The sequence below is a fragment of the Procambarus clarkii genome, chromosome 46, assembly GCF_040958095.1.
Source record: "Procambarus clarkii isolate CNS0578487 chromosome 46, FALCON_Pclarkii_2.0, whole genome shotgun sequence".
NCBI lineage: Eukaryota > Metazoa > Arthropoda > Malacostraca > Decapoda > Cambaridae > Procambarus > Procambarus clarkii.
In genome coordinates this window covers 20,338,644-20,360,299 of record NC_091195.1, presented here as the reverse complement: position 1 = coordinate 20,360,299, position 21,656 = coordinate 20,338,644, and the positions used below count along the sequence as shown (strand labels likewise).

Below are 21,656 nucleotides of genomic sequence, written 5' to 3'. Positions count from 1 at the left end.
TACAGTACAGTACTAAACATTGTTAACCAGACCACACACTAGAAAGTTAAGGGACGACGATGTTTCGGTCCGTCCTGGACCATTCTCAAGTCCACAATCGATTTGAGAATGGTCCAGGATGGATCCGAAACGTCGTCGTCCCTTCACTTTCTAGTGTGTGGTCTGGTCAACATACTTCAGCCCCGTTATTGTGACTCATCACCTACTGAACACTACACTGAATTTTGACTCTGGCGACGTATAAAAATGACAACAAAAACAGCAGACTGGGTTTACAGTATAAGATGCCAAGAGCAAACCAAAATTCAGTGACTGGAAATCATAATATGGAACACTCACTTCCTGTAGATATTTCTTGTCAGCTGCAACTTTGTTCGCCTGCAGCATACGCACCGCATTCTTGGCCCCCTCCATACACCGGCACTCTACATGCAGCCGGTGAATTAGTTCTTCAATTCTAACATCCACAGGAGTTTCTAAGTTGTACTTGTTGGCTGCCTCACCTGCAAATACAGAAATATATATAACATTACCAATACTGTATACCCGAGCCATCTGCCTTCACTTCAACACTATTCTTGCTTCAGCTCAGCGGAAAGGATCGTAACAGCTTCATAGATTTGTTATACATTTTCTAGAAATACTGTACATAATTTGTGGCGCTATATAATATACAATTTCTGTACATATTTAATAACCACTGTAACACGTTCCTGTGTATATTTTATAAATATAATGCATTATAAATTTCTGAAACTCCAAATATAAATAATGTCTACAAGTGTTAAAAAGCTTAAGGACTTGCATATGAGACATTTGTTGCAAGATTTCCCCATTTGTGTTCAGCTATTACGAAGAGAAAAAATAAGTTTAGAGTAAATTTGATTAGAAATGCAAATTCACTTCTAAGAGAACAAATTACTGTACTAGGTAATATATGCTTATTTTAATGGTCTAAGGAATTTTTTGGATGAAATAGATTGGAAAGTCCTGGGCATGGGGGGGGCGGTCTTGGAGCGAGACGTGAACCTAGCGATGGGTGATGTAAAAAGGGATTTCGATGTGGATTCAAAATATAACTTGTTTGAAAATATTCTAAGCAAAGCACATAGTATAGTATAGTGTAGTATCTTCTTGAGGTTATCTTGAGATGATTTCGGGGCTTTTTAGTGTCCCTGCGGCCCGGTCCTCGACCAGGCCCCCACCCCCAATTAGCAGCCTGTGACAGCAGACTAACACCCAGGTACCTATTTTACTGCTAGGTAACAGGGGCATAGGGTGAAAGAAACTCTGCCCATTGTTTCTCGCCGGCGCCTGGGATCGAACCCGGGACCACAGGATCACAAGTCCAGCGTGCTGTCCGCTCGGCCGACCGGCTCCCCGTATATACCCTAGTATACCATAGAAATTGAATATATCAAATAATAATGACCCAAAATGGTTAACAAAGAATCTGAAGAACCTTATAGGTAGAAAGAGAGCTTGGTACAAAAGGATTAACACTTTCGCGCCCCATTCGGATGGTAAAAAAAAAAAGCGGTATGTGCTTGCGGCGTTTTTGCCGCTTAAGCGTAAAAACAAAAATGTGTATACTCTTTTTACTCTCCTGACCTTAGTTCTCGAGCTACGTATTTCATTTTGGTACCAACGTGTTCGCAATAAAATTCTCTAGAAGACCATCAGTAAAAAAAGTCACGAAACGTATAGGGATACCAGCACCAAATAAATAACTACGAAGATGACTCGCCGTGAGCGCCCAACAGCAACAAAATGTTTTTACTCTTGGGATTGTTATCACCTCCACACTTGTCCTACAGCGTTAATTTTGGTATCAATGGACTCGCAATGAAATTCCGATCATGGTGATATGAATATAAGCGTAGAATAATAATTGCGGCCCGCCCGCAAGAGTGTGGGAAGGGGTGAAATTGTTACCCGGTATCGGTGACGGGACGACACACGGCGCTTTGAAAGTTTATACTTATTTCACTCTTATGACATTATTATTCTATGTACGTCATTCATTTTTGTGTCAATGTGTTCGCAATAGAATGTTCTATGAGCCCGTAGGTAAAAAAGATCAACAAAGCGTAGGATAGAATAGCGCCAAATATAAAACAACGCTGGAACATATCAGTGAGCGTCAAACACACACGAAATGTTTTTACTTTTGTTATGTTTGTGAACCTTTCATGAACTTATTGTACCATGCAGCCTAGTGGAGAGAAAGAGAGCCTCATGGCGCACAGTTTGAAACAAACCCAAAGTAAATCGGATAAAAATTGAATTTTATACAAATATTTTAAAAGAGGACATAAATTTATGTCCACCATGCGGGAGCGGGTAGGCGAAACAGGACGCCGGGAGGAGTCCTCATACGCTGAAAGTGTTAAAATGGGAAGTCAGTTTAGAACAAGAATTCATCCAACTGAACGAAGCCGGTCGGCCGAGCGGACAGCACGCTGGAATTGTATTCCTGTGGTCCTGGGTTTGATCCCAGGCGCCGGCAAGAAACAATGGGCAAAAGTTTCTTTCACCCTATGCCCCTGTTACCTAGCAGTAAAAATAGGTACCTGGGTGTTAGTCAGTTGTCACGGGCTGCTTCCTGGGGGTGGAGGCCTGGTCGAGGACCGGGCCGCGGGGCCACTAAAAAGCCCCGAAAACATCTCAAGATAACCTCAAGATAACTGGTAAGACATATTTAAAAAAGAGAGAGATAAGGAGGGCAAAAAGAAACTATGAGGTTCACATAAAAGGGCAAGCACAGTCAAATCCTAAAGGATTTTTTCAGTTATATCAAACAAAGATTAGGGGAAAGGAAAAGTCCATTAAAAACTGGGACAGGTCAGATAGCTGATGATGATGAAGAGATGAGTAGTATTTTTAATAAATATTTCATCTCTGTATTTACTAAAGAGGAACTTAACATTATGCCTTCAGCCGAACAAGTCTATGTTGGTGGGGACGAGGACAGGTTGACCAGTTTAGCCAGAAAAAAACAGAGAGGATGTTGTTATACAAATAGCAAAACTCAAGCCAAACAAATCCCCAGGGCTGAATGAAGTGTTTGCCAGGGTGCTTAAAGAATGCAAAGAGGAGCTTTGCGAGCCGCTGTCTACCATATTTAATAAATCATTAGAGGCATTCAGGTTGCCAATCTATCGGCCAATTAGCTTAACGTCTATTGTGGGAAAGTTACTCGAATTGATAATTGCAAATATCATTCATCTTCATTTTGAACAAATACATTAATAAATGATCACAACATGAACAAATCAACATGTTGATTTATTCAACAAACCACAGAGGCTCATGGTATTGGGGGGTACTATATTTAGTTGCATTAGGGCATGGCTATACCATGGACAAATGTTGTAAGTGGAGTGCCTCCTGGGACCTTTGTTATTCATAATATATATAAATGATTTACATTCAAGTTTGAGCAGCAATATATGCAAATTTGCCAATGATACAAAAATTGAGAGGGAAATAAATACGGATAAAGACTCACTATCATTTCAAGAAGATCTAAATAGGGTTTTGAAATTGTCAAAAGATTGGCAGATGCAGTTTAATGCTAACAAATGTAAGGTTTTGGGGCTAGATAATGATGATAATGATAAGAGTTACGTGATACGAGCTAGATGGTGTTGAGATTGCGAAGTCAAATTGCGAAAGGAATCTGAGAGTTATTATTAGTAAGAATTTAAAACCAAAAATCCATGCATTATGTTTGTAATAAGGCAAATAGGACACTGGGAATTATTTATCGAAGCGTCAGTAATAAGACATCTGGTGTTGCTCTGGTTAGGCCTTATTTAGATTATACAGTTCAGTTTTGGTCGTCGTACAAAAGAATGGATATAAGTTCACTAGAACGCTGTCCAGCGTAGGATGACGAAGTTAATCCCGCAAATTAGAAACTTGTCATATGAAGAAAGATTGACAAAGCTCTAGAAATCTTTCATTCTCTAGAAAGGCGAAGAATTTGGGGTGACATGATAGAGGTTTACAAGTGGATGAATGGTCATAACAAAGGGGATATTAATAGGGGTATTAAAAGTATCATCACAAGACAAAACATGAAGAAATGTGTATAAATTGGATAAGTTTAGATTCTGGAAAGCCCTGGGTAAATTAAATACTGGTTCGGTAACAAGGTTGTTTATATATGGAAATAATTACTGTGTAACATAATAGAAGTAGGATCCATTGAATGTTTCAAGAGTAGGTTAGACATATATATGAATGAGATGGGCCAATAGGCTTTCTGCAGTTACCTTCATTCTTATGTTCTTATAACAGACGTCGGATGACTGTATTTTTCAAGCATAGGTTAGACATACATATGAATGAGTTTAGGTGGATATAAATAGGAGCTGTCTCATATGGGCCAATAGGCCTTCTGCAGGGTCCTCTATCCTTATAATTTTATGTTCTTTAGCCTTCTGGCAAGCCATTATATATACTATTCATTTGCCTATTACAGGAGTGAAGCAATTGGTTCTTACTTGCTAAGGAAAACAATTAGTGGCATTAAGAAGTACAGGTGTCTCAAGACCATGAACGTGAGATAGAACAAGGAGTCCTAAAGTACACAAATGGGATGATTGAATATAAACAGAAGCTGCCTCATGTAGACCAAAATGTCTTCTGCATTTTCTGTTATTCCTGCTTTCTATGTATAAGAATATACTGTATATACTTTACTGTGAATGTCAGGAAAAGTATCGGAAAACTGGTAAAGATAGAAGCTATATGAAACAGAGGCAAATAGATCAATCTTAAACTGGTTGATTGGTTTAAATACCTTGGGGTCTGTAGTTGACTAAAATGCAATTTGTGCAAAAGAAGTCGAAAGTAAAGTTTGAGATGGAAATTGTCTGTTAAGATGCAGGTCCTGATCAATAATAATAATAATGTAAGAGACATAGCTAAGGGGAAGCGTACAGTACAAGCTGTATGATGCTGGCATGGTACAGTACAGTACAACCAATCAAGGTTAGATAATATGTTTAAGGTAATATGTTTATTGTTTGTGATGTGTGTCTATGTATGTATTAACACGTTGTACTGAACGGGGTGAGAATAGCTTGAGCTACCTCATCCCTTTGTGTGTATTTTACCTCAATAAACTTATTTCAATTTCAATTCAATTTCAATCAAGGTTAGAGAAATAGAATTGAACAACCTGCATCTGTGGTGATAAAAATGTCATGGAGCGATGCAGAGCGTAAAACTCAGTAAATCCAAAAATTGAGCGTTTCAAAATTTAGTGTGTTTGTGGCTTTTGACAAAATCTCCCACTGGAGGTTGTTTTGGAAACTTGAACTTGCTGGAGGGATGACAGGAAGACTTCTAACATGAATGAGACATTTTCTGACAGAAAGGTACAAGAGGGTAACTAGAAGTAATGTATCTGACTGGAGGTGTGTTACTAGCGGAGTACCGCAAGGGTTCAGTTCTTGAGCCAAATATATTCGTCGCTTACATAAATGAGCAACCAAAAGGAATACAGAATTATATGAACATGTTTATAATTCTAACTAACTTATAATTCTAACATGTAGCTACTAGGTAGGGTAGGAAATCTAGACGATTGTCATGCCCTTCAAATTGACCTAAGTAAAACAAGTGCTTGGAGCACCATGTGGCAAATGGAATTCAATGCAAATAAAGTTTATGTTATGGAATGTAGAATAGTAGAAAATAGACCACACACAACCTACAAATTATGTGGAAAGGACTTAAAGAACTCTAATAAAGAACTATATCTAGGGGGCACTTTTCTAAGAATTTAAAGCTTGCACATTAAACAATTTCTAACTACTGTACGTGAAGATATTCTCTCGTCTAAATAAAACTATTGTACATAATCTTCCTTACCTTAACTTTCTGTTAATAAATTTTCTTTCACGAACTTTGATGCATACCACAAACAATAACTTCCTTACCTTTGGGTTTACCTTCGGCGTCTAAACCATTCTCTGTTTGCGTTTGTTTAGCTTTAATTCTTCTCATTTTTATGTATTCAATTTTTGCTTTAGAGTCCGCTAACATTTGTTGTGCTTCTGCAAGAAGCTTCTTGTCCCGCATTGGTCCCACACTGTACATCTGTATCATGTTTTCTGCACCCGCTTTAACCTGAAAAACAAAATGAGCCATCACACAATGTCAAATGAAGAGGGAGCTCCTATATGCTAAACTGTTAATCGTTACTTAAGGTTGATTTATCATCTCATTACTCAGTATGCTAATCATCCTGGTATCCAATCCAAAAATGCAGGTTTGTTAATTAGTGAAAAAGCTTGTTACTGTTCGAAGGAGTTAGAATCAATTGCAGTGTACTGTATATTACATTAACTATATAGCAGAATGACACTTGTATAATAGTCGGATACACCGAGATCAATATGTACACAGATTAAATGTTGATAGTGTTGTCATCAATATCAGTACTAACATGAGCAAGCTATTTACATCAGCCCTTTTAGTGTCACGATACTTGCAAGCATTCGAACACGACAGTCAGACATCTGGTGCAATGTAGGAATTACATACAGGATTCCTCTCGGAATCAGAACCCCCATGAATGGGTCTTTTACATCCCCTTAACAAAGCATTATATAATATGTTGGGTGGGAAGAGGGCGAACCATTAAAAGTGATACTGCATACAGTATGCACAAAGGGCATGTATAAATGTGTATAATGCGGCAAGGATATTTATGCTTCGGTGAAGTGGCATAAGTTATGTATGAATGGGCAGACTGTGGCAAAGGCATGTATGAATGGCATATTTGTGGCAAAGGCATGTATAAATGGGCATATTTGTAGCAAAGGCACGTATGAATGGGCATACTGTAGCAAAGGCACATATGAATGGGCATATTTGTAGCAAAGGCACATATGAATGGGCATATTTGTAGCAAAGGCACATATGAATGGGCATATTTGTAGCAAAGGCACATATGAATGGGCATATTTGTAGCAAAGGCACATATGAATGGGCATATTTGTGGCAAAGACATGTATGAATGGGCATATTTGTAGCAAAGGCACATATGAATGGGCATATTTGTGGCAAAGACATGTATGAATGGGCATATTTGTAGCAAAGGCACTTATGAATGACCATACTGTAGCAAAAGCACGTATGAATGAAGAGATTATGGTAGGGATGCGAATGACAGTAGACTGCAGCACGGGGATGCACGAATGAGATGATTTTTCAGAGGATGCTTAACAGCCAGATATATTACCACTGAGCTAATCAAGTGAGAAATATCAGGTCCTATGCCAGGCATCTCTCGTACTACAAAATATTACATTCATAAAAAAAGCTCATTCCTCCCTCTATACATGTATTAAAATATTGGGCAGAGGGGGAATGATGAATGTGAGGGAGATTGTGAAGGAGGAGGTGATGCTGTAGGTGGCAGATGTGTCAAATCACCGCCGCAAGGTAACCTCAAGGTAAGGTAGCCCGTATGTGACAACCTTGACATTTGAGTGTTTGCATTAATGCTGTAACATTTGTGGTTAGATGGATGTTGTCATGTGAGTACTCTTTACAAGATTTTAATGGCAGTTGGTGTAGTGATGGTAGTGTAATGGTGAAGTGGTAATGGTGTGGTGGATGAGAGGTGTGGTGGTGGTGGAGAGGTGTGGTGGTGGTGGTGGTGGAGAGGTGTGGTGGTGGTGGTGGAGAGGTGTGGTGGTGGTGGTGGAGAGGTGTGGTGGTGGTGGTGGTGGAGAGGTGTGGTGGTGGTGGTGGAGAGGTGTGGTGGTGGTGGAGAGGTGTGGTGGTGGTGGAGAGGTGTGGTGGTGGTGGTGGTGGAGAGGTGTGGTGGGGTGTGGTGGTGGTGGTGGTGGAGAGGTGTGGTGGTGGTGGTGGAGAGGTGTGGTGGTGGTGGAGAGGTGTGGTGGTGGTGGAGAGGTGTGGTGGTGGTGGTGGTGGAGAGGTGTGGTGGTGGTGGTGGAGAGGTGTGGTGGTGGTGGAGAGGTGTGGTGGTGGTGGAGAGGTGTGGTGGTGGTGGAGAGGTGTGGTGGTGGTGGTGGAGAGGTGTGGTGGTGGTGGTGGAGAGGTGTGGTGGTGGTGGTGGAGAGGTGTGGTGGTGGTGGTGGAGAGGTGTGGTGGTGGTGGTGGAGAGGTGTGGTGGTGGTGGTGGAGAGGTGTGGTGGTGGTGGAGAGGTGTGGTGGTGGTGGAGAGGTGTGGTGGTGGTGGTGGAGAGGTGTGGTGGTGGTGGTGGTGGAGAGGTGTGGTGGTGGTGGTGGAGAGGTGTGGTGGTGGTGGAGAGGTGTGGTGGTGGTGGTGGAGAGGTGTGGTGGTGGTGGTGGAGAGGTGTGGTGGTGGTGGTGGAGAGGTGTGGTGGTGGTGGTGGAGAGGTGTGGTGGTGGTGGTGGAGAGGTGTGGTGGTGGTGGTGGAGAGGTGTGGTGGTGGTGGAGAGGTGTGGTGGTGGTGGTGGTGGAGAGGTGTGGTGGTGGTGGAGAGGTGTGGTGGTGGTGGTGGAGAGGTGTGGTGGTGGTGGTGGAGAGGTGTGGTGGTGGTGGTGGAGAGGTGTGGTGGTGGTGGTGGTGGAGAGGTGTGGTGGTGGTGGAGAGGTGTGGTGGTGGTGGAGAGGTGTGGTGGTGGTGGAGAGGTGTGGTGGTGGAGAGGTGTGGTGGTGGTGGAGAGGTGTGGTGGTGGTGGTGGAGAGGTGTGGTGGTGGTGGAGAGGTGTGGTGGTGGTGGAGAGGTGTGGTGGTGGTGGTGGAGAGGTGTGGTGGTGGTGGTGGTGGAGAGGTGTGGTGGTGGTGGAGAGGTGGGGTGGTGGTGGTGGTGGAGAGGTGTGGTGGTGGTGGTGGAGAGGTGTGGTGGTGGTGGAGAGGTGTGGTGGTGGTGGAGAGGTGTGGTGGTGGTGGTGGTGGAGAGGTGTGGTGGTGGTGGTGGAGAGGTGTGGTGGTGGTGGAGAGGTGTGGTGGTGGTGGTGGAGAGGTGTGGTGGTGGTGGTGGAGAGGTGTGGTGGTGGTGGAGAGGTGTGGTGGTGGTGGTGGAGAGGTGTGGTGGTGGTGGAGAGGTGTGGTGGTGGTGGTGGAGAGGTGTGGTGGTGGTGGAGAGGTGTGGTGGTGGTGGAGAGGTGTGGTGGTGGTGGAGAGGTGTGGTGGTGGTGGAGAGGTGTGGTGGTGGTGGTGGAGAGGTGTGGTGGTGGTGGAGAGGTGTGGTGGTGGTGGTGGAGAGGTGTGGTGGTGGTGGAGAGGTGTGGTGGTGGTGGAGAGGTGTGGTGGAGAGGTGTGGTGGTGGTGGTGAGGTGTGGTGGTGGTGGTGGTGGAGAGGTGTGGTGGTGGTGGTGGTGGTGGTGAGGTGTGGTGGTGAGGTGTGGTGGTGGTGGAGAGGTGTGGTGGTGGTGATGGTGGTGGAGAGGTGTGGTGGTGGTGAGGTGTGGTGGTGGTGGTGAGGTGTGGTGGTGGTGGTGAGGTGTGGTGGTGGTGGTGAGGTGTGGTGGTGGTGGTGAGGTGTGGTGGTGGTGGTGAGGTGTGGTGGTGGTGGAGAGGTGTGGTGGTGGTGGAGAGGTGTGGTGGTGGTGGAGAGGTGTGGTGGTGGTGGTGAGGTGTGGTGGTGGTGGAGAGGTGTGGTGGTGGTGGAGAGGTGTGGTGGCGGTGGTGGTGAGGTGTGGTGGTGGTGGAGAGGTGTGGGTGGTGTGGGTGGTGGTGGAGAGGTGTGGGTGGTGTGGGTGGTGGTGGTGGTGGTGGTGGTGGTGGTGGAGAGGGGTGGTGGTGGTGGTGGAGAGGGGTGGTGGTGGTGGTGGAGAGGTGTGGTGGTGGTGGTGGTGGAGAGGGGTGGTGGTGGTAGAGTGGTGGTGGAGAGTTGTTGCAGTTGTGGTGCACCTTTTAGTGTTCCTCCTCAATGGTCATAAACTTATATGGCCTCGTCCTTACAGGGTTCAGTTGATATATCTTAATTGAACAAAACGAAGACGTATAAACTCTAAACACTGTCCAATAACACACACACACACATGGCCAGATGTGTTTCAAACCTCAAGTAAATAAGATGAGTTGTACTGATACCCTGCACAGTACAGTACTGAATAAAGAAGACAAAGTTGCCTTTGGGCTACACGCTCAAAAAACAAAAGGAACCTTATGAATAAATCCACAAGGGCCGTGACAAGGATTCAAACCTATGTCCGAGATCATCCAAGATGCTGCCTTTATTGACTGAACTACGACATGGTCAAAAAGAGTTGAAACCGAAGTTCTACTGAACTTACTGGATCCTGCAGCCTCTCCGAGACACAAACCAGGGTTTTACACAACTCCCCCATGCACTCGAGCTATGTCAATAGGCAGTTCTCCCTCTTCGCCCTTACATCATTACACACAGAAATCACAATAACGTGATGCATCAAATGAGTGGAAAAGAACCTTAGTTTTACGACTCACAAATATGTGTCAATTTAAAGTCGATACTGTATAATGATGTTATCTCAAGATATCGCTGGGGAATGAAAACCAACAATAGTTGCAATGGAGCTACATTGTTAAATTTTATGAACTACAATACATATTTGCTCTAACTTAAGATATTATATACTTCAAGACAACATTAAAAAGCGTTCTGGAGACAGTGAATGGAATCCTGTTAGGAGAATGTTACGAACCAGGTATTTACCCTATTCTCACTAATGTTAATGTATGCAGAAGTATATATATATTCACCCCACCTCAGTTTGATAATATTGAAAAATTAACATATGTTTATCTTTACATAAGAATTATGTTATACTATTTCATCTTGATGATGTATGTTCATTTATGCTATTGTATTTACCCTGCTGTATTATATTGTATGTGAGTAGTCAGTGGTGCGGGCTATACCAGTGGACCTGTATTAGACACGGGAATTTGTCACATGTGCTGGTGGGCGCCACTGTTCCCAGTTTTTGCATTGCATTTTATTATTTATTATATTCCTTTTGTGACACAGAAAGACCTATTGTGGCGGCCCAGTCGACGACCCGGCCGCGGGAACGCTAAGCTCCGAAATTATCTCAAGGTAACACCCATTTCTTTGAGTTGTTAATCCAGAATGTATCAAATATTACATACTTATGTTTATAAGGGAGTGATTATCTCTGAATGCAGGTGTCTGTTAAGAGTGGTTGTCAGACATGTCTGGCTATTGTGAGTGAGTCACGTTCACGTGTGAGGAAGTGAGAGCTCTGCGAGTCAGTTGGGAGGTGGCGGAACTGGCTGTCAGATGTGTAAGTCTTCTTGAGGTTATCTTGAGATGATTTCGGGGCTTAGTGTCCCCGCGGCCCGGTCCTCGACCAGGCCTCCACCCCCAGGAAGCAGCCCGTGACAGCTGACTAACACCCAGGTACCTATTTTACTGCTAGGTAACAGGGGGCATAGGGTGTTAGAAACTCTGCCCATTGTTTCTCGCCGGCGCCCGGGATCAAACCCGGGACCACAGGATCACAAGTCTAGTGTGCTGTCCGCTCGGCCGACCGGCTCCCTAAGTCAAGTAGATTGATGTTCGTTTCTGCTTAAGTGTTGCTGTTGAGTCTGGTATTTTACGTGATTATTCCCTAAATTATTCCTCGTATATTTGTGTGTGTGTCAGTGGTCATAAGCCTTAGTACAGTGATTATTATTGTGTCTGCATTTTTGTATTATTATTTGTCCTTATCACAAAGTAAACTGGTGTTCTTATTTTATAACAACTTTTTACTTAATGATTCCTGTAGCATTACGTAAATATGACAGGTCAATAAGTAGCTGTTTATGGGAACACGAGCCCAGCTCAAGTGTGTGCTGGAAACATTGAAAAACTAATTGAAATCAAAACAAAAAGAAACAAAATCACGAGAGATTCTTAACGGATATGCGTCAAAAGTGGATTGCATCCAAACCACTTTTGCCAAAATAAATTAATTCCAATGGAATTCGAAAAATGAAGCTACAGTATTGTATTGTCTGAAATGGGCTACCACAGTGCTTGACAAATGTGTAAATTGTGTATAGAAATTAAGAAAATCTTAAGAATACCATATAACAAAAAATTAAAGGAGTAACTAAACAAGATTAAACAGTTTGAGATATTATCAAGGATGCATAACAAATAATGATTTGTTTATTTCTTCCGTGTAAGCTCATGTTTTGTTTCTCGAGACATTGGCAGAATGGTTTCCTAGTGAACAGTCGGCTTCTTCAAGTACGATTCCAGTGTCCATGGACATTACATTGTGAAGAATTTCAAGAACACCACAAAGCATGACACCACAAGAGATTTCAAGTATTGAGGGAGTATTTCATAATGTATTGAAAGAACCAATAGAGAAATGAAGATTAATCCAGCCCTCAAATGAATTTAAGAACTGAATTTAAAAAATCAAAGCCCTTCCATGACCTCATTTCATGCCATTATTGATTGTCAGATGAGGACTCTCACTAATTACCAGCCACACCAACCCCCACCCCCAAGATCCAGGCAAACTCTCATGTTCCCTAACTGTTGTCTAGTGAGAGGTTATCTTCTTGAGGTTATCTTGAGATGATTTCGGGGCTTTTTAGTGTCCCAGAGGCCCGGTCCTTGACCAGGCCTCCACCCCCAGGAAGCAGCCCGTGACAGCTGACTAACACCCAGGTACCTATTTTACTGCTAAAAGGAACGTAGGGTAGGGAGGTCAAGCGTAGGGTAGGGAAACCCTACCCTACGCCCGACAGGGACCATGGACACTGACCAGGTGGCAAGCTGCCAGGACCCTTGCTAAACCTCCAACATCCCTGAGCCCAGATATCTGCCCAAAACATTAGAAAATATAGCAGCCAGAGCCGCAAACTTCTTATCATCATGGACACTGCAGGCGACCCGAGACAAATGAGCCTTGGAACAAGAGACAAATGAAATCATATCAACAAACATCAACATCCCCGACGTAGCCTTGGTCACAGCCACGCACACATAGCAACAATAGCTGCTACTGAATACAACAAATGATATACCTCAGCCACGCACACATAGCAACAATAACTGCTACTGAATACAACAAATGATATACCTCAGCCACGCACACATAGCAACAATAGCTGCTACTGAATACAACAAATGATATACCTCAGCCACGCACACATAGCAACAATAACTGCTACTGAATACAACAAATGATATACCTCAGCCACGCACACATAGCAACAATAACTGCTACTGAATACAACAAATGATATACCTCAGTCACGCACACATAGCAACAATAGCTGCTACTGAATACAACAAATGATATACCTCAGCCACGCACACATAGCAACAATAGCTGCTACTGAATACAACAAATGATATACCTCAGTCACGCACACATAGCAACAATAGCTGCTACTGAATACAACAAATGATATACCTCAGCCACGCACACATAGCAACAATAGCTGCTACTGAATACAACAAATGATATACCTCAGCCACGCACACATAGCAACAATAGCTGCTACTGAATACAACAAATGATATACCTCAGCCACACACACATAGCAACAATAGCTGCTACTGAATACAACAAATGATATACCTCAGCCACGCACACATAGCAACAATAGCTGCTACTGAATACAACAAATGATATACCTCAGCCACGCACACATAGCAACAATAACTGCTACTGAATACAACAAATGATATACCTCAGCCACGCACACATAGCAACAATAACTGCTACTGAATACAACAAATGATATACCTCAGCCACGCACACATAGCAACAATAGCTGCTACTGAATACAACAAATGATATACCTCAGCCACGCACACATAGCAACAATAACTGCTACTGAATACAACAAATGATATACCTCAGCCACGCACACATAGCAACAATAACTGCTACTGAATACAACAAATGATATACCTCAGCCACGCACACATAGCAACAATAGCTGCTACTGAATACAACAAATGATATACCTCAGCCATGCACACATAGCAACAATAGCTGCTACTGAATACAACAAATGATATACCTCAGCCACGCACACATAGCAACAATAGCTGCTACTGAATACAACAAATGATATACCTCAGCCACACACACATAGCAACAATAGCTGCTACTGAATACAACAAATGATATACCTCAGCCACGCACACATAGCAACAATAGCTGCTACTGAATACAACAAATGATATACCTCAGCCACGCACACATAGCAACAATAGCTGCTACTGAATACAACAAATGATATACCTCAGCCACGCACACATAGCAACAATAGCTGCTACTGAATACAACAAATGATATACCTCAGCCACGCACACATAGCAACAATAGCTGCTACTGAATACAACAAATGATATACCTCAGCCACGCACACATAGCAACAATAGCTGCTACTGAATACAACAAATGATATACCTCAGCCACGCACACATAGCAACAATAACTGCTACTGAATACAACAAATGATATACCTCAGCCACGCACACATAGCAACAATAACTGCTACTGAATACAACAAATGATATACCTCAGCCACACACACATAGCAACAATAGCTGCTACTGAATACAACAAATGATATACCTCAGCCACGCACACATAGCAACAATAGCTGCTACTGAATACAACAAATGATATACCTCAGCCACGCACACATAGCAACAATAACTGCTACTGAATACAACAAATGATATACCTCAGCCACGCACACATAGCAACAATAACTGCTACTGAATACAACAAATGATATACCTCAGCCACGCACACATAGCAACAATAGCTGCTACTGAATACAACAAATGATATACCTCAGCCACGCACACATAGCAACAATAGCTGCTACTGAATACAACAAATGATATACCTCAGCCACGCACACATAGCAACAATAACTGCTACTGAATACAACAAATGATATACCTCAGCCACGCACACATAGCAACAATAACTGCTACTGAATACAACAAATGATATACCTCAGCCACGCACACATAGCAACAATAACTGCTACTGAATACAACAAATGATATACCTCAGCCACGCACACATAGCAACAATAACTGCTACTGAATACAACAAATGATATACCTCAGCCACGCACACATAGCAACAATAACTGCTACTGAATACAACAAATGATATACCTCAGCCACGCACACATAGCAACAATAACTGCTACTGAATACAACAAATGATATACCTCAGCCACGCACACATAGCAACAATAGCTGCTACTGAATACAACAAATGATATACCTCAGCCACGCACACATAGCAACAATAACTGCTACTGAATACAACAAATGATATACCTCAGCCACGCACACATAGCAACAATAACTGCTACTGAATACAACAAATGATATACCTCAGCCACGCACACATAGCAACAATAACTGCTACTGAATACAACAAATGATATACCTCAGCCACGCACACATAGCAACAATAACTGCTACTGAATACAACAAATGATATACCTCAGCCACGCACACATAGCAACAATAACTGCTACTGAATACAACAAATGATATACCTCAGCCACGCACACATAGCAACAATAACTGCTACTGAATACAACAAATGATATACCTCAGCCACGCACACATAGCAAAAATAGCTGCTACTGAATACAACAAATGATATACCTCAGCCACGCACACATAGCAACAATAACTGCTACTGAATACAACAAATGATATACCTCAGCCACGCACACATAGCAACAATAGCTGCTACTGAATACAACAAATGATATACCTCAGCCACGCACACATAGCAACAATAGCTGCTACTGAATACAACAAATGATATACCTCAGCCACGCACACATAGCAACAATAGCTGCTACTGAATACAACAAATGATATACCTCAGCCACGCACACATAGCAACAATAACTGCTACTGAATACAACAAATGATATACCTCAGCCACGCACACATAGCAACAATAGCTGCTACTGAATACAACAAATGATATACCTCAGCCACGCACACATAGCAACAATAACTGCTACTGAATACAACAAATGATATACCTCAGCCACGCACACATAGCAACAATAGCTGCTACTGAATACAACAAATGATATACCTCAGCCACGCACACATAGCAACAATAGCTGCTACTGAATACAACAAATGATATACCTCAGCCACGCACACATAGCAACAATAACTGCTACTGAATACAACAAATGATATACCTCAGCCACGCACACATAGCAACAATAGCTGCTACTGAATACAACAAATGATATACCTCAGCCACGCACACATAGCAACAATAACTGCTACTGAATACAACAAATGATATACCTCAGCCACGCACACATAGCAACAATAGCTGCTACTGAATACAACAAATGATATACCTCAGCCACGCACACATAGCAACAATAGCTGCTACTGAATACAACAAATGATATACCTCAGCCACGCACACATAGCAACAATAACTGCTACTGAATACAACAAATGATATACCTCAGCCACGCACACATAGCAACAATAACTGCTACTGAATACAACAAATGATATACCTCAGCCACGCACACATAGCAACAATAGCTGCTACTGAATACAACAAATGATATACCTCAGCCAAACAAACCAAGAATGAATAACTAAAGGACTCCTCCACAAGCCAACCATCTCATTCTTTGCTAGAAAAGATGAAGGCTGCAGATGCAGAAATCATGCACCTGCTTGATGGGGTTCTGGGAGTTTGGTCCACCAGGCTGTTGCTTGGAGCGGCCCGCAGGCCCACATATACCTGGTTGATGGGGTTCTGGGAGTTGTTCTACTGCCCAAGCCCGGCCCGAGGCCAGGCTTGACTTGTGAGAGTTTGGTCCACCAGGCTGTTGCTTGGAGCGGCCCGCAGGCCCACATATACCTGGTTGATGGGGTTCTGGGAGTTGTTCTACTGCCCAAGCCCGGCCCGAGGCCAGGCTTGACTTGTGAGAGTTTGGTCCACCAGGCTGTTGCTCGGAGCGACCCGCAGAGCCACATACCCACCACAGCCCTGCTGATCCGGAACTTCTCTTAGAAAACAGTCCAGTTTTCTCTTGAAGATGTTTACGGTTGTTCCACCAAGTTCAAAAAAACAAAAGCCCCTATTTCCAGAGGAGAGCATAAAGCTCCCCATCCCTACAGTGGGTAGCAAGAGCCAACAAAAACAGTCTCTATAAAGGAATCACATTCAACCAAAGGGGTGACTGAGAAACGAGATGCAAGAAAAACCAACTGCTCCAGAGACGAACATGACTTAGGAAAAGGAGAATGAGCAAGCCGACGGCAAAAAACAGACGAGACAACTTTCAAGTTGGTGCCAAGGTAACACTGACGTCGAAAACCAACAGAACTGACTCCACCAAAACTGAATAATAAGAAACAACAATATTTGGCATCAGATCAACAAACAACTAATACAAAAAGACCAGGACTGCAGAAACAGACAACAAATAATGGAGGGAAACAAAAAGACAAAAGCGAGAGCCAGGAAACCTCATACTGCAGGTGGGAGACCAAGAGCTCGGCCATCTAGGAGCCGGTCGGACAGCACGCTGGACTTGTGATCCTGTGGTCCTGGGTTCGATCCCAGGCGCCGGCGAGAAACAATGGGCAGAGTTTCTTTCACCCTATGTTACCCTGTTACCTAGCAGTAAAATAGGTACCTGGGTGTTAGTCAGCTGTCACGGGCTGCTTCCTGGGGGTGGAGGCCTGGTCGAGGACCGGGCCGCGAGGACACTAAAGCCCCGAAATCATCTCAAGATAACCTAAAGATCTGTGCACCATACACATTATGACAGACCAGAGCCAAAAACTCCACATGCAATGATTAGAGATGATGATGATAATGAGTCACACTAACGTGGCTGAAAAATGTTGACCAAACCACACACTAGAAATTGAAGAGTCGAAGACATTTCGGTCCGTTTTGGACCATTATCAATCGACGATGTCGGCCTCTCTCCAATTTCTAGTGTGTGATTTGGTCAACATTAGAGAAGAACCTGAAAGCAGCAAGGAAGGTCTATGGAATGATCTGTTGAATAAGGCAGAGCAGGCCACGACGGAGCAAAAATGATCACCCTGCCAGAAAAGTCTCCAGTCTGAGCCATCTTGAGGCAAAAGCTAAACTAGAGGGAAGATATAGAGGAACCCCCGACTTGACCAGTCAAGCCAAAAGGACAGTATCTAGCGGGGAAAGTACATGAAGAAAGGGAACACAGATGGAAAGAACCCAAATTAGCTACACACATTACAAAGTATTTTCAATGTGAGAGTAGTGAACAATTGGAAAGCACTAAGACATGTAGTGATGGAGGCCGACTCCTTATACAGTGTTAAATGAAGATACGACAGAGCCCAATAGGCTCCTGGAACCTATACACCAGCCGATTAAGTAGTGAAGTGGGACCCGAGAGCTGTGACTTATTCCCTGCAATAATAACTAGGCGAGTAATAGCATCCACAGTGAGAAGCTTGTGATCGGGTAACAGAGCCATATGGGATGGAAGCAAAAGAGACCCTCCATAAAAACGTTGGGCACACCATACGTCAGGCTGCGAGCAGCCTCGTCCAACAGCCTGGTTGATCAGTCCGGCAACCAGGAGGCCTGGTCGACGACCCGGCCGCAGGGACGCTAAGCCCCGGAAGCACCTCAAGGTAACCTCAAGGTAATCTTGCAAGTGAACCAAGCACAAACCAAACCAAGAGAATCCAGAAGATGAGCTACTCGTAGAGACCAGCACCAAAGTGGAAAGAACTGAAGTGACCCTTTGCGATTCAGCCAATGAACTACCCGACAGCAATTGAAATGGAAATGGACAACAGAGCCCCGAGAAAGACGAACCCACCAAGGAGTCTGCCACACCGCAACAAGCTCGCAAATCGTATTGTATGTCCAAAGGAAGGGGGACCCATCCACTGACATTGGGAAACCTGGTGATTGCTGATCACAAAACCCAAATCCAGGGCCGAGGAGTCTCTATACACATCGGTGACGGATGATGAAGGCAACATGGCACCGAGCCCCAAAAGTTCAAAGAGGAAACTAGTGAACTAAAAGCCAGTAAATGGTAAACAACTTGCACCCAATGATCCTGGTGGTGGCAAATAAGGATGGAATCCGAGGAATCAGAACAATGTCCAGAGCCAAACTCTGCTCGTGGGAAAGACACTTTTTTGAGATATATACAAGAGTTGTTACATTCTTGTAGAGCCACTAGTACGCGTAGCGTTTCGGGCAGGTCCCTGGAATACGATCCCCGCTGCGAAGACTCGTTTTTTCATCCAAGTACACATTTTACTGTTGCGTTAAACAGAGGCTACAGTTAAGGAATTGCGCCCAGTAAATCCTCCCCGGCCAGGATACGAACCCATGACATAGCGCTCACGGAACGCCAGGCGAGTGTCTTACCACTACACCACGGAGACTGTTTCAATATTGATTACAATATATAAACAATATAGATTAAGTTCCAGCTCCTGCACAGTCTCTTAGCTAACTGTCATGTACTCTGGGGCTGCTGCAACATCAGAGATCATTCTGAAGGAAAGCATGGCTGCAAGCACCAGGCAAAAGGGAAGCCTATCGAGAATCCCAGATTTGGCCCCAATTAATTCTGAATCTGGGACACAATCGACTGGAATGGTGCATTTTTGAACATTCATTTTGTGAATGAAACAACGGTGCCGCTCCTGGTGATTTAGAACTTCTTCCAGTTCACCAGGAACCCAAACCCAACAAGCTGGAAAAGGACCAAATCCCTGGCCTGCAGACATGTAGACTGGTTGTGGGCCCAAATCATTCAATCGTTGAGATAGGGCAAGACACGAATCCCCCAAAAGACATACTGTAGCTGGGTCACAACCACCTATGAAAAAACAAAGCAGTTGGCCCAGACAGAGTTTCACGTTGGGTTCAGAGAGAATGTGCATCCGAGCCGAGCATTCCATTTCAATTGATATTTCAGACATCTATATAATTAGTCTCCGTGGTGCAGTGGTAAGACACTCGCCTGGCGTTCCGCGAGCGCTTTGTCATGGATTCGTATCCTGGCCGGGGAGGATTTACTGGGCGCAAATCCTTAACTGTAGCCTCTGTTTAACTCAACAGTAAAATGTGTACTTGGTTGTAACAACGAGTCTTCGCGGCGGGGATTGTATTCCAGGGACTTGCCCGAAACGCTACGCGTACTAGTGGCTGTACAAGAATGTAACAACTCTTGTATGTATTTACAGAAATTTTAGCAGATATACAGAAAAAGGCAAACATAGTTCCAATCTACAAAACAGTAGCCGAGAAGACCCTTCAAACGGAGCAATAAGTGGCATAAGTGGCACAGACAATAAGAGATTGCTCCAGACAAGACCTAGAAGCAACCTCACGCCACACAAGCATTTGAGTATGGCAAAAGCCGTGCCAAGCTCCCAAAGAAAATAAACAGTTGTCCACAAGATAGGAATAATCAAGACCTCAATAGTGCAACCTAAATGCCAAAGACAAACCAAACCTAAAAGCAGCAGAAAGAACTGAAATACAGTACTGAGAGGCTGACCTGGCCAAGGGAGGGTGATGGCAAGACAATGGAAACCTAAAATAAGATGATAAAATCAGTAGGAGTTACGAGGAGGATTCAAACCTACACACTAGGCCCTCCCAAGCACATGCTTGGGAGGGCCTAGTGTGTTGTGAACTACATTGAACTACCCATTGAACCACAAATATGCAGAAAGTAACGTATTCTGAGATTCAAATGAATCCATAAGGGTTCTTGAGACCTCCATTCACACTAAATCAGGGTTTCACACATTACTAGCATACACTCTAGCGTGGTATACGAGTCTACCCACGCCACACTTCATTTCAAATGCACAAAGAACGTGATGTATCCCTGAAGCCACGAGAAGGCTTCGAAATTGCACACTGGGTACTGAAATAAGATGCATCCAATGACTCTAAATGGGACTCAAAAGCAACCCAGAAGGATCAGCTAAGGAATCAAACTCAGACTAGAAGCAAAATGCCCTCCACAGAAGGAACCAGAGACCAAGAATGTTGAAGGGCATCCAGGGACCCTCCTTAGAGTCCTCCTTAGGGCAGGAAAGCAACATCACAAACTAAAAGATCCAAGCCACTACACAGCCCGGAGAAACAAATCCCCAGTGGAACGCAACAGTTAAACCATTGCCCATTTGCCACTGCCAACGTGGAAGGAGCAAACCCCAAAGAAACCAAGCTCCACCCAAAGATAAACCTTGTCCCAGACACTGAGACCCTCAGACATTTTAAACCCAGAGCAAAAGGGAAAGGTGGGGAACAAAAGGGTCTTGAACAACACCAGAACAAACTGGGGAAGGAGAGGCAAATTTCAAGCAGGTGGAATTGACCAGCATTCCAACTCAAAATCCCTAGGCACCTGAAATGGTACTGTAAAAAAAAATGCCCAGGAAGGTAGCTAATGCTTTGAAGATTTTTTCATATGGCAAACGATGGCAGGTGGTCTCTAGGTACTGAATAACATCCAAATAGAAATTTATAAACTTCGAATATTGACGTAAATTAAATAGTCCACAAACATCATTGGCCCAACGAATGGCTGTGGGCAAATATACTATATGATAAACCTCTTCCAGAAAAGGAATACAGCTAGAATAGCGACTAAGTGAATAC

General features: G+C 43.7%; 1 protein-coding gene across 1 annotated transcript in view; it reads right to left on the bottom strand.

Annotated features, from left to right (window-relative positions):
• The window catches only part of LOC123770464 (serine/threonine-protein kinase N), a 312,702-nt gene that overhangs the window by 263,274 nt on the left and 27,772 nt on the right, over positions 1-21,656 (bottom strand). The window contains exons 3-4 of the mRNA XM_069301810.1: positions 5,955-6,144; positions 340-503 (exon numbers count right to left, since the gene is read on the bottom strand). Coding sequence (XP_069157911.1) covers positions 340-503; positions 5,955-6,144 — 354 coding nt within the window. The remainder of the gene's footprint in view (positions 1-339; positions 504-5,954; positions 6,145-21,656) is intronic.